This window comes from Panthera onca, chromosome A1 (assembly GCF_046562875.1).
Source record: "Panthera onca isolate mPanOnc1 chromosome A1, mPanOnc1 haplotype 2, whole genome shotgun sequence".
NCBI classification, from domain to species: Eukaryota; Metazoa; Chordata; class Mammalia; order Carnivora; family Felidae; genus Panthera; species Panthera onca.
In genome coordinates, this window is record NC_138339.1 from 149,129,346 (window position 1) to 149,143,225 (window position 13,880).

The following is a 13,880-nucleotide window of genomic DNA, read 5'->3' on the forward strand; positions in this document are numbered from 1 at the left end:
ATCACACAGCACAGAGACTCCGGTAGGAGTGAGGGTTCTGCAGAGGGCTGGGTGCAGGAGCGGGTGAGGGCAGGGGGGCAGGCCGTGCTGGTCCCTAGCACTTCCCCTAGCCACCACCACTGAGAAGATGTGAGAATAAACACGTACAGGTGAGTGTTGCTGCTCAAATATTTATTTCTTATAGCTTCTTTTTTTAAAATTTATGTTTATGTATTTTTGAGAGAGAGAGAACATGAACAGGGGAGAGGCAGAGAGGGAAGGAGGCAGACGATCAAGACAGAGGATCTGAATGAAGCGGGCTCTATGTGGACAGCAGAGAGCCTGATGCGGGCTTGAACCCACGATCCATGAGATCAGGACCTGAGCAGAAGTCAGACACTTCCAGGCACCCCATCTTATAGCTTCTTTGGTCTGTCAACTGACTGCTTGAAAGTACTGAAGAGATCTACTTTGAAACAGAGAGCTGTCCAAATGTACCTCTGAGGGTCTGTATGGAGCTCTAGGCTGGATTAAAATCAGATGAAAACGAAGTAGCATGAATATTTTTAGTTGAAAAGGAAAGCAAACAGGCGAAGCCTCAGAAGAGGTTACTCAAGGTGCTAAACCTTTGAGGTCACACACACACACACGGCTTGAGCCTGGCTCTGCCCCACGAGAATGCTGTCATCAGCAGGCCCCTGCGGAATCACGGTTACAGACTTCCAAACACACCCTGCCTTCATTCACCCGGAAACAAAATAAGGCCACCACATGCTACCACCCTGCTCCCCTCCCCAATTCACTTAACTGGGGACATGGGGACAACTGGCTGTGTTTTCTAAGTGGCCACAGGACATCAAGAATGTAGATATAGAAGGGGAAGCTGGCACTCACTGCCCAAGAGAAAACAAAAGAATGAATTCGGAGCACCAGCACGTGGTGACAAACTGATTTCTCTTCTTGAAACGTGACTAGGAAGTAGATCAGAGTGTGCTGCCAAAGTGCCTTCGTGATTTTGGTGTGGGTCCAAGACCCTTCTTCCTGACCTCGTGGCAAGATAAGACTCCACATGGGCTGCACGACGTTGCCGTTGAGGCCCTCCTCCCCCAGAAGGTGACAAAACACTGGCCATGTGGGTCCCTCTCTGTGACTGCTGGGGTCTGCCCTTGGGCTCTGTCCTGCTGCTCAAGGCTGTTAATCACCACTTGGATGAATTTTCAGAAGACCCGCTCGTGCTCATAAAACTGACAGAGGTCACAAGCTAGCAGAGAGAACCCTTATGAAGAATGACAGACCCTGGATTAAGTGCAATGTCACAAAGCCCGGCGGTTCTGATGGACTACAGGTGTTGGGTGTAACTGGCTGTTAAAGCTAAGGCCAGTTGATGTGCTAATTAGCTGGGGAGGCCCTGGATGCAGAGCACGCCCCTCGGGCTGCATCTGGAATATTACACGTTCCCTTCGGGGCCCATATTTGCAGGGTGAGCCAAGGTGGTGAGGATCTGGGGGCTTTTTCATGTGAGAGAGACGTGGATGACCTTTGGGTTCAAGCTGGAGAAAGGAAGATGTGGAGCTTACTCTTTCGACTAACGTAGTCAATCCTGTCTCATGGGATGGATCACACCCCCTCTGTTTCACCCAAGGGGAAGGCCTGGGGTCCAGCGGTGGAAGCTTGGGAGTCAGGGTGCGGTTCTGATTAAAGAAGAACTTTCTAATGGTCAAAACTACAAAAAACTCCATGGGAAGGGGGCCCTTCCCTTCACTAAAGCCATGTGAGCACAGGCTTGGCGGCCATCTCTGGTGGATTCCGGCCGTGAACGATGTGTTGACTGGAGGGCCTCTCCATCCATCGTCATGTTTTATGAAAGCCAAGTGAATGAATGAAATGAAGTTTAAAGCATGCTTATAAAGATTGTAAGAAGGTCACAGGGATGCTTTAGGAGAATGGGAGAAAATATTACTGGAGAATCAACAATTTAAAGTAGGGATTTCAGGGGCATCTGGGTGGCTCAGTCGGTTGAGTGTCTGACTTTAGCTCAGGTCAGGATCTCACGGTTTGTGAGTTTGAGTCCTGCATCGGGCTCGCTGCTGTCAGCAAGAAGCCTGCTTTGGATTCTCTGTCTCCCTCTCTCTCTGCCCCTCCCCCGCTCACACACTGTCTCTCAAAAATAAACATTAAAAAAATAAAGTAGGGATTGAAGCGCAAGTTCAGTTTATCTCAAAGCTCAGCATGAACTTCTTTAAAATGAAGAGTTGGATTTCATTTTATCCGCATCTCCACAAAGTCTGTATAAGCTTGTAGCTCCTTTCAATCTTGCACCTAAATTCCACATGGAAGGAATTGAAATGACCCATTTCACTGGACCTGGACCCTTATATTCTCTTTTTGACACCAAATAAGCCCTACTGAGTAGTGCTGGGGCTCAGAGTGAAGATATCCCTGGTTATGTCCCACGTCACCCCACGTGCAAGTGTCAGGGCCAGTAAGAGCAAAACAGGCTTCTACAGTCTCTGCTTCCCTCGATGGACACAAAGCATCTAGAAGCTGCTCCGGGGATGGGAGCTTTTAACACGGTTACCTACCAGGGGCAGTACCCCTCGGAAAGTGTGGCAGAATTTTGTGCTCATGGCATTTTTCTTGGGAGAGGGGCCCTGTCTGCTTCAGACCACCAAAGGGGCTTATGAATAAAAGAAGCCTGAGCTCTGCACCTGCAGGAACATAAGGCAGTGCGTAGAGGCTCTGCACTCTCTCTTGACTCCGCCAGGGCTACAGCCTTGGGGTTGTGCGGGGCTGGGACTGTGTTAGAGAACTTCCCTTCCCACTTTAAAGTGCCAGCAGAGGAGGTGCCTGAGCGTTAAGCATCTGACTTGATTTCGGCTCAGGTCATGATCTGATGATTTGTGGGCTGAAGCCCCACATCAGGCTCTGCACTGACAGTACCGAGCCTGCTTGGGATTCTCTCTCTCCCTCTCTTTCTGCCCCTCCCCTGCTCATGTACTCTTTTTTTTTTTTTTTTTTGGTCTCTTTCTCTCAAAATAAATAAATAAACTTAAAAAAAAAAAAAAAAAAAGCGCCAGCAGAGAAAGGGTAGTGGCAAACACTCTTGCTCACAAGAACCCTAGGCCCCCAAAACCTTGGTCTTTCCAACTGAGAAGGAGCGTGTGGCCAAAGGCCTTGAGGACTCGGTTAATGAATAGTTCCCAATGGCCATGATGGGCACGTCCCTTCTAAATCCTAGTCACATGGTCTCAGCAATACATGACTGGCCACTCTGTTTGTTACCAGTTCTCCTGATTAAAAACAAAATATTGAGTAACTGCCTTATTGCCAAAGGTAACCTTATGCTTAAATTCATATAAGGCACCATAGCATCTTTAGGACATTAGGTTGTTTTGAACGATTACCCTCCCCCCTACCAAAAAGCCCCACCCCAATACAGTCACCATTCCATTCAATAACTAAAAAGTATTTTAGTACCATCTGTACTGAAGGGGGTATGCTACAGAAATGGAACCCAGACCTATATGAGGGACATGTGTTCCTTCTTTACAGAACTTTAAAAATAAGACTGATGAACTCATCTATCTGGAATGATTCTAGCCCTTTTATTATCTGTATTATTTTTTATTTTAAAAATCTTTTTCTGTTTATTTTTTTGAGAGAAAGAAAGAGAGAGCAAGCAGGGGAGGGGCAGACAGAGAGACAGAAAGAATCCCAACCAGGCTCTGAGCTGTCTGTGCAGAGCCAGATGTGGGGCTTGAATTTACAAATACTGAGATCATGACCTGAGCAGAAACCAAGAGTTGGACGCTTAACCGATGGAGCCACCCAGGCACCCCTGATTCTAGCTAGCCCTCTTAAAAAGCAGAGAAAAGAAAGTGAACTGTGAAGGACACTTCTAGTCCTGTGGGTTTTTTTTTTTTTTTTTTAACGTTTAGTTATTTTTTTTTGAGACAGAGCATGAACAGGGGAGGGTCAGAGATAGAGGGAGACACAGAATCTGAAACAGGCTCCAGGCTCTGAGCTGTCAGCACAGAGCCCGACGCGGGTCTCGAACTCACGGACCGTGGGATCATGACCTGAGCCGAAGTCAGACGCTTAACCGACTGAGCCACCCAGGCCCCCCTAGTCCTGTGGTTTTTAAGTCCTGAACATCTTAAAGTGTCTCCGAAACAGAAGCAAAGTCAAGGTGGCTCATCCCGTGCACAAACCCACAAGCACACAGGCACCATTAATGATTTAGGATTTTATGTAATATGAGGAAAGACTGATGAGCCATGCCTTGTGAGAAAAACAATTACACCAATACTGGGAATACTCAATTTTGTACTTGCCTAGTTTTGAAAACCGAGATTCAGAAATTTGCAAAATATTTTCAGGGAGAGAAGTCCAAGACATGTTTTGACTTTCAATTAAAAATATCTGTTAATATTGCTGGAAATGATGACACTCCGACATTGACCGTGTTCACGTTAAATCTGTAATCGGAGATGGTGACGTAGAAATATAGTCAATTGTCACTTAAAAACACACAAAAATTGGACATGCTATACACTTGTCTTTTAAAATGTATCTATATTATTTTCACCAATCAAAACACACAGAATATATTTTATTATAAAACATTAGGCAATGTTACTTTTGAGATATGCAGTCTGAAAGGTCACACCTGTATTTACTACCAGTATGAAACACCAGTGGAGTACATTAGAAATCAACCAGACAAACTCGTACATCATTACCATGACTCACACGGTATCGAATCTGGATTAAACCGGGATCCCATCCAGGGATGTCAGCAAGGGGCCCCGCTAAGAGTTTTTTCCTTTCAGCACTGAGGCTCTGAGTTCTGTGTCCCGAAGAGAAAAATAGAGCCCCACTTCCGTTTCCACGACCACAACTGATCAATATTGAGCAGTCTGTGTTTCCACAATGTTCTCCTACTCTGATAGACTCTACCTGCTCTTGAGGTCAAGACCCGACGTAGGGGGAGGCAGTCATTTCCTTTTTGACCAAAAAATAAGCCAACAAATAAAATAAACCTAGTCCAAATTCCAGGCTAATAATAAATTACCTGGTTTATAAAAATATGTGTCCAAAATAGTTACTTCCAGGGTTGTGTACAATATAAATTACAAAAATAAAATAGAAAAGATGAAAAAGTTGAGCACGTTTTAGTTCTTTATCTAACGTCAGCATTCACCCACGGAGAGCGGTTTGAAACCATCTGCATTGCACCAGGACTCTGGTGCATCTCGGCTCAGGAGGGAGGACCCTGAAGTGGGGTGAGGTATTTCTGCGGAGCTCTGCTGTCTGCAGCCCTGTGGCCTGTCCTCGGTGCCCTCGCTGCTACCTGGTAGAAGGTGGGCTCGGCAGGAAACCCATCTGCACCAATACAGGCTCCCCCCATGAACGCACGGAGGAATGAGTAAGCAGGAAGCCAGTCTGCGGGGGCACCCAGCTCCGCTTACAAATGGTGCCCAGCGAGGAGCTGAATGTGCCCACGGCATCCCCGTGCTGGGTTCACGTAAGCCTAGGGCAGATAAAGCATTTGAAAGATTCTCCTCTTTCTTTGCTTTTCTTTTTAAAGATAGATTTAGTAAAGTCTTTTTGAAGAATGCGTATTAGTGAGAAGGCTATTGTAAATGTTTGTATGTGTATGATGATAACTTTCTTCACTATACCATCAGGCCTCCGAAACCAGAACCACCCCAGCCATCTAATAGGTGTTTCTGCTTCAGTCCAAGTTAGTATTTCCATCTTGTACTTGAATGTGTCTAAACCTCACAATATAAAACTATTTCTTACTTCAGTATGATTTTTTTTCATCAAGGGTTCCAGTTTCCAGTGATAAGACCAACCAATAAGATACGCAACTGGTACAGACAGAATTGTATATTTTAGGTAATATTTGTGATAGACTTTCTTATCAAAGTTCCTCTTCAGAACACATTCTATAGAATGTTAACCCAGTCGATAGCTTCTGCAACAGTGAAACACAAGATATGAATCTGTAACACAATAAGCTCAAGGGACAAGCATCAAGAGCACAGGTGGCCAAAATGTGACCATTGTAACTCCATTTCTGCAGTGATGCTTCAATACTCAGTATGTTAGTGAACTCTGAATGATTTCCATATCAGAAAGTCTGAAAGCATCAATTTCAGGTGAGCAGTTTTAAATCAGAAAAGACTCAATAGTTAATCACTACTCTTGAGGGTGCTTCCTCCATATCCCCGTGAGGAGTTTTTCCCAGAAAATTCATGGGTTTCCCTCAGGAAAAGGAAATGCTCCATAAGTGGAAAACACCACCACCACACAGGCCTTCCAAATCACCTTGCTTCCTAAAACAGACCCAAGGGAGGGGGGGCATTTAATGTGGTTTCTTTCAGCAAAGAAAGAAAATCGAGTATGAACGAACGTTAGATTAGAAACCGGAAACGCTGCCTTGGGAGATGGTGCGTCTCACCTTGAATGAGGGAAGGTAAGAGAGGACCCTGAGCAGTCTCGGGCAAAGCAAGCACTTGGAAAGTGACTGCGGTCGCCTTCAGTGACCATTTCACAAAATTCTACCCTTGCCGCTGATGGATTCAAGAATCTGTCGGCCATCATGTCATTGATGTGGAGTGTTAGGTGCCTGATAAAGAAGGTGAAGTTTTAGGTAGCATTTTAAACTAATACGTCCAGAAGACCAGGAAAACAGAGCAAGGGTAGATAGGATTTTAAAGGTATATATGGCCTAAGCAGCACAAAACTTAAAATTTTATCATGCATTAAAGCTGAATGCACAGTCATCCCAGACTAAGACAATTTAGAGGAAATAAAGTGTCCCTATAAGTGTCTTGGTTTTAGCAGTGATAATTCTCAGCCCAAAACATGACAAATTTAAGAAAAGTTGTATTTTTTATTTATTAAATAGATTTAATTATATTCCTTCTGAAATACAAAAGATAGAATAAATCATACCATAAAAGAAGGTAAGATATGATAATATGATGGTGGCCAATTAATACACATAAATCTATTTTTTCTGGACAGACACCAAATCACTTCAGAGGATTAAGAGATCATTCTAGAAGCAGCACTACCTGGAAGATTATTTGGCATTTAGATACTGATTTCCAAAGTGCTAGATGGCAAGAGCAAGCACATGTGGTCACATGCATAGAAGTCCCAACAGTTACTGAGGATGAGAAATTGTCACCACTATTACCGTACAACTTAAAAAAAAAATCACCTATTCTAATTGCTCACCTGAAATGACCTTGAACATAATCTCTAAGAGTGTGGCTTGCACTTGTTTCCTTCAGACATGATCTGCTTCATTTTATAATCTAGGCAGGCAATCCTATTAGAACTGAGTAGGGGCAAGGCATTGTGTTTCTTACATGCAGAACATGGAGTTTTTTCTATTTGGTTCCATCAACCCCCCCAAGCATTTCAGGCCCATGGAAGCGAGAATTCCTTCACTGATGACAAGCTCTGCTGCTCATAACTTATCATCGACAACCTTCCAGGGGTCCCGTCGAGGCATCGAGGCTGCTGTCTGTGTCTGAGGCCAACGTCTGCTCGGTTGACATGGATGAGATGTCGTTGATGGAGGACGACTCGGAAGGAGTGGCGTTGCTACTTACTGGTGCATCTGTGCTAAGAAAACCAAATATAATAAAATCTGAGGCACGACATTGCTGCAGGTTCGGGCAGTGAGACTTTAGGCCATCCCTCAGCTCCGTGCTCGTGCGGTTCCCTGGCCCACCTGCAACATTCTTCTTTTCTTCCTAGTGGCAAAACGTCACATATGTGCATGTATATAATCATCTTAAAAAATACCTGCTGCTTTAGGGGTGCCTGGGTGGCTCATTTGGTTAGGCGTCCGACTTTGGCTCAGGTCATGATCTCACGGTTCGTGAGTTTAAGCCCCATGTTGGGCTCTGTGCTGACAGCTCAGAGCCTGGAGCCTCTGCTTCGGATTCTGTGTCTCCCTTTCTCTCTGCCCCTCCCTGCTCACGCTCTGTCTCTGTCTCTCAAAAATAAACATTAAAAAAAAAGTAAAAAAAAAAAACCTGCTGCTTTAAAAAAGATTTTTAATAGAAAAACTACTGAACCTGTCCTACAACGATCAGTGTCACAAAAAGGCTGAAGCCCAAATAGAGTTCAGGTGTCCATCAACACTTTGTCCAAGGAGAAAAGCAGTAATCTTTGAAGAATTCTTTTCTAATAAAAACACCTGCTAGCAGAAACAAAGACTGTATACAAACAAAACAACAAAAAAAAAAAAAAAAAAAAAGGAAAAAATTTAGCGGCCTCTTGTTCATTTTATTTTATACATCCCCAAAACTGACATTTTGAATTTTTAAGGTATGTGAAACTATCCTATTTCCTACCGTCCATATTTTAGTCTGGTTTGAGCAAAAATAAAACATCCAAGCTCTCAGAGGTCAGTGCTTGCAGTCTGAAATTTGTGCTTAGTTAACCACAAGCACCTAAAGTGTGGAAGTTATATAATCTCTAGATGCTTGACACATAGATCATGCTGAATACAAAATTCAAGAAAAGTAAGCAGTGCAATCTGCACTTCTCTGTGTGTGTGCACGTGTGCTTTTGGGGAGGGGGGTGCGAGGTGAGGAAGTAAATATAACTTGAAGGATTTCATTTAGGAAGCAGGTGGGATCCTACGGACCTAAATTAACACCACATATGTCTCTAGCAGTCATACAATGAATCTACCACTAGGTAGATCAAATAGAAATATGGGAGAATTATATGAACAGTTTTTCTCAAAGAAAACCAAATTCCATTTTTCTTAGATTTGCACTGATTTTCTTTTTAAACTGGGTGGGGCCAATATGAAGAGGGTCATGCACATAAGAAATGTTTAAAAAAATTTTTTTTTAATGTTTAGTAATTTTTAAGAGACAGAGAGAGAGAGCGAGCGAGCAGGGGAGTGGCAGAGAGAGAGGGAGACACATAATCTGAAGCAGGCTCCAGGTTCTGAGCCATCAGCACACAGCCTGACCCGGGGCTCGAACTCGTCAACCGTGAGATCATGACCTGAGCAGAAGTTGGACGCTTAACTGACTGAGCCACCCAGGCACTCATTAAATTAAAACATTGGAAGTGTTTTAAATTCAACTCCCTCGTCTGTAAATGGAGCTGATGGCAGCAGTTGCAAGCATGAGACGAGACTGTCTATAATGCAGTTAGCTTAGTGCCTGGCCTGTCAGTAATATGTTAGTTGTCACAGCCAAGACAAACCCAAACAGGAAGACTACCTCACACAAGGAGCTTCCAGATCCAGGGCCGGTCGAGCTGGCATTTAATGCATCACTGCCATTTGGATAAGTTGTACAGGGAAAAGGAAAACATCAACTATTAAAGCAATCACTAACCTGAAGGCTGATCTTTCACAACACCATTCTTGCTTCTTTCTTCCCAGTCCAGTACTTCTTTGTAAATCAGCTCTTCAAACAGAAATGCAAGTTAAAAGGCTCCATCAGTTTCTCTGCATCTCTGAACCCTGCTTCCAAATCAATTGAAACCCCTCCAAGGGCACTGTGGTGTCTTATTTTTAATTGTGATATACAGTTAATTCAATAATATCTTTTGCCTAGATCACAACATCCACACTTTGTTGATCCATTACATCTTTCAGCCCAACTGTTAAGGCAGCCAAAAATGCAGGCAGTTGTAAATTCACATGTGGGTTTTACGAGGGGCAGGGGACTAGTAAAGTGACTCTCACAGAACATTTTAAAGGATTGGATGCTTTTGTACTGTTTGCACATGTTTCTCTCCATCGTTACTTGGGATTCTCCAAATGGAACCAGTATCCATATGTCGGCCAGAAGCCCCTCCAGAGTGGCCAGAAATTAATCCAAATTCCTCAGTCATTTCTTGGCTTCAACTTCAGTTTCTTCCATCCTCCCTGGTGAGAAAAGCTAACAACCTACTAAAGATGCATTAGGGGTTTCTACAATTTTGGTGTTTGTGAACCAGGATGAGCACCTTGCAAGCATTTCCTGAGGCTCACAAGGCCGCTCTTGGCCAGAGTGTGGCCATGTGTGTCACCCTGTTGAGTGTTCATGAAGGTCACGGCATCCCCGATACCCTGGGGAAAGCAGACATAATCTGCTTGGGCAAGACCCGTTGCCACTTCTGACCTGCACTGACCAGGGTTCTTTCTCAATGACCCCTGATTCTTCTTTTTAATGAAAAATTATTAGTTCAACCTCCTGATTACTGGCTGAATTTGCGGTGGGTGTTTGGTCAATCTTACAATCTTTGGAAGCAAATGGTATGCAGTTCCAATGTGCTCCTCTCTAATTCTGTTATCTTCAAGTTCCTTCTCTACCAGGGAGGGGCAAGAGATGGGCCAAGAGAGACTCTGCCCCTTCCCTAGGAAGGCTACTGCAACAAGTGAAAAGCCGCCCCTTTACAGAACTTGAAGAAGTGCCATGAGTAAGGGGCAAAATCAGCCCTTACCTTTCCACTCCTCGATTGCATGCTCTCTTTCTTCCAACTGGGCATCATAAATCTGAGGTGGTGGCTGAAAATTAAATCACAGTTAAAGTCAACGGTTAAAACAGGAATGAGGCATGAATAAGACCATAACATCACTGTGAAGATTCTAATCTATTTGTCATGTGGCTTTCATGCAATATATGGCTTCTTAGAGATTTCCTCCTAAGTGTGATATTACATCAGTTTTGGAATCAAAATAATTAGGGAAAAAATTAACCAAAAAAATATGGTCCTCTTAACAATCACATGACCTCCACTCTAATGACATCTGCCCAAATGGAACTAAAAAAGTGGTAATCAAAGGCTGTTTTCTGGAGACCCGCCCCAGACAAGGGAAGGGCTAGGAAATCCAGAAGGTACAGAATAGAGCTCAGGTTTGCAGTGCTTCATGGTAGAGCCCCCAAACCCAATCCTCAACTCAAATGGGCTGTTCCCAAAACCTGCTTAAAAATCACATGCTTATAACTAGGATTCCTTGCACACAAAACAGTGTTTCATGTGATGGTTAAATCCATAGGCCAAGTCATAAAAATGTGTTCTACGGTGGCATAAAGTGAGCCTGCCACTATGTGGTTACTTTGCTCGTAGTCAGAGGTTATCCACACCAGTGCCACTAAGGAAAAATGCACCTGGGCACCAAACTCGGAAGCGGGACTCCCCTGGCAGGTGCCTCGAGGGAAGGATAAATAAACCTGTGATTTTCAGCGAGTTTCTTAGCCTCTCTGATGGGGTGGCCTGAAGAAGGTGTTCTAAGCAAGGCGCACATGGCACAGTGCCAGGCAAACAATGGAAGCTTAGCAAATGGCAATGTTAGTACAATCACACATGAGCATCTGCGTAAAGGAATAGTATCTCCACCGCAGAAGCATGTTCCCTCCTGAGCTACACTGAGCTGCAGCCCCCGCAGCAAGTGTCCCCAAAGGGAACCAGGTCCCAGACGACTGTAGGCCCCTTTGTATTCAGGGGTCCTTTGAAATCTAGAACTTACTATCCTTATGTGGCCACTCTGGACTAACAGACGGAAGACCCGAGGGAATGTTGAGCCCTGCCTTTACACACAAGCCTTGGAAAACAGGTGCTTACCGCTTCTGCTTCAGCAGGGTCATACCAAACAGTAATGTAAGGGTGACGCAGAGCCTCGTCTACAGAGATGCGCTTGTCAGGGTCTATCACTAACATGTTCGATAACAGATCTCTGGCTTGATTTGCTGGGGTGAAAACAAACACTAGATTAATAAACTAATGCTCAGACACAGGAAATTGTATAAAGACAACATGACAGTACAGAGAGAACAAAGATGTGTGATCTTTGAGAAATTTGTGACAGGTTCCTGATCAATCGAGCCTTTTTCTTTAAGAATGAGCCGAGCAGCCACTTTCACTACACATCACTACACTACACTTTCACTACACAGATTTTCAAATGTGGTTTCTTGCCTCTGGATCTGGGAGGAGAGGAGGGGTGGCAGGGCCTGGGGAAAGGGTACCAGGTGGACACAGGCCAACCGGAGGCTGAAGGGGGGGTCCGGGGCGGGGGGGGTAGAACCCACCAGGGAAGGCACAGGATGCAGCTAAGGGCGGCACTGCCCGAAGTGCAGGCATAAAACACGGGCAGGCTTTTTTTCCTGCCTGATGTCCATCAAAATGAAATTAGAGCAGACCTTTTAAGCCATACAAATAATCTCACGTTTGCACACTAGACAACACTTCGCAGATATCTCTGCTATGCTGACCTGTATAGAATGTTGGCAACAGACACTTGAAAAAAAATCTAGAGATCAGTTGTTAGGAAAAAACCCAACAAGTTCAATAACTCAGTCAAATATAAGGCTCACCTAGGTTTCAGCAATTAAAGCTCACATGGGTGGGCAAAGGACAGATGGGGTTTTTCTGACTGAGGCACAGTTTTGCCCTGATGTGGAGAGAAATCTGTTCTTTGCCTTAAATCACATTTTTAGAGGTGGGCACAGGTGGAAGGGAGGAGAAACTTTTTAAATTGAACTGTAATACAGTTTCTGACTCTTCAATTGGGCGAGAATCGTAATTCAAGTATTCCTTATTCCTTATGCCTGAAAACTGTGTGAATTCCAATTGCTGTAATTAACATCAGAGTCTTTCAGACTGACGTGAACCTTTTTATTTGGACCAAAGGCTCAGTGAGGCCATTTTATCTAGGATAGAACTTTTAGGTCTTTTAGGCTTTCTCTCCACCAAGCCTTCATTCTAGTAAATAACTTTGAGACTTTCAACTATGTTATCTCCTAACGTTCGTAGCTGTCAGAATGCAAACCTGAAAAGGTGAAAGCGGCCCCTGGATTGAGAAAACCGATATGGGGGGGGGGGGGGAAGGGGAAGGGCATCTTACTTTTTATTTTGTCTCGTTCAGATTCTGATGGGAATATCCAATCTGGGAAGAGTTCTTCAAATTTGATTCCAGGGTACTTTGGTCTGTTTTCTACATAATTTCTCACGGTCGGCTGAAGTTTCTTCATAAAATCCGCAGACGGCGTTCCTAGCTGCTCAATGACTTTATTCCACTGATCAATATCTAAGGAGTCTCTTGAGGAAAATACAACTGAAGGGGCTTACAGTCACGTTACACGGAGTAGCATTATTCAAAGAAACACTTAAATCCTATTTTCACCTACTGACAGGTAATTAACTAGGCTGTCCCACTGGGGCAGCCGAGGTATTCTAAAATAATATTCACATGGTGGTTGGGGTCTCCAAAGTTGACACTACTTTTAAAAACTCTGCTCCTTTATAAACTCTGATCATGGTTTATTAAACCAACACACTGAGGAACGTATGCCTTCCCTTCTAGATCAAAATACAGTTAATCTTGTAACTGAAGAATACTTATGACAGAAGTGATTAAAGATGAAATTAGATATTACTTAGGCAGACTGAAATCAATTTTCACATCAAAGTTACTTAGATTGGAAAGCTCCTTAAAGTGGACAGATCTGAGTCCTCGGTCTAAGGTGGGGTGCGGCACGTGAGCTGGGGCTTTCTGAGCCTTGTCCTCTCTCACAGGACCACATGCCTTCCTGTAACTGGGCTTAGACAGCTTTGGGAGGTCATTGTGTTTTACTTGGCACTGACCATGCCCATCACTGCAGTACCTTGGAGCACATTTTATCTCCTTTCAAAGTACATGACCCGGGTTCCAGACTCCACTGTGCACTAGACATGCATCAGGTGCCGGGCAGTCAGTCTCCCTTGGGTCTCAACTCCCTTGTTTGTAAAACGCAGAAAATACCAGCTTTGGCTGTTTCACAGGGGGCTTGGAATAATGAGGTGGAGAGGGATTCTGAAACTGTTAACAATTATATGAGAGAACGTAGGACAGAAAAAAATCATGTAGGCAGCAATGTTTA

The 13,880-nt window shown here is 44.1% G+C and overlaps 1 protein-coding gene across 4 annotated transcripts in view; it reads right to left on the minus strand.

Annotated features, from left to right (window-relative positions):
* Nucleotides 1-4,534: 4,534 nt before the first annotated feature.
* MAPK9 (mitogen-activated protein kinase 9) overlaps nt 4,535-13,880 on the minus strand; it is a 58,672-nt gene continuing 49,326 nt past the window's right edge. For 3 of the 4 annotated variants that reach the window (XM_060636436.3, XM_060636434.3, XM_060636438.3), the window contains 5 exons: nt 12,866-13,048; nt 11,584-11,708; nt 10,462-10,525; nt 9,369-9,440; nt 4,535-7,621 (listed from right to left, as the gene is read on the minus strand). In XM_060636436.3, coding sequence (XP_060492419.1) covers nt 7,479-7,621; nt 9,369-9,440; nt 10,462-10,525; nt 11,584-11,708; nt 12,866-13,048 — 587 coding nt within the window. In that variant the 3' untranslated portion in view covers nt 4,535-7,478. Of the gene's footprint in view, nt 7,627-9,368; nt 9,441-10,461; nt 10,526-11,583; nt 11,709-12,865; nt 13,049-13,880 lie in introns of all 4 variants that reach the window. The other variant, XM_060636437.3, reaches the window with a different exon arrangement.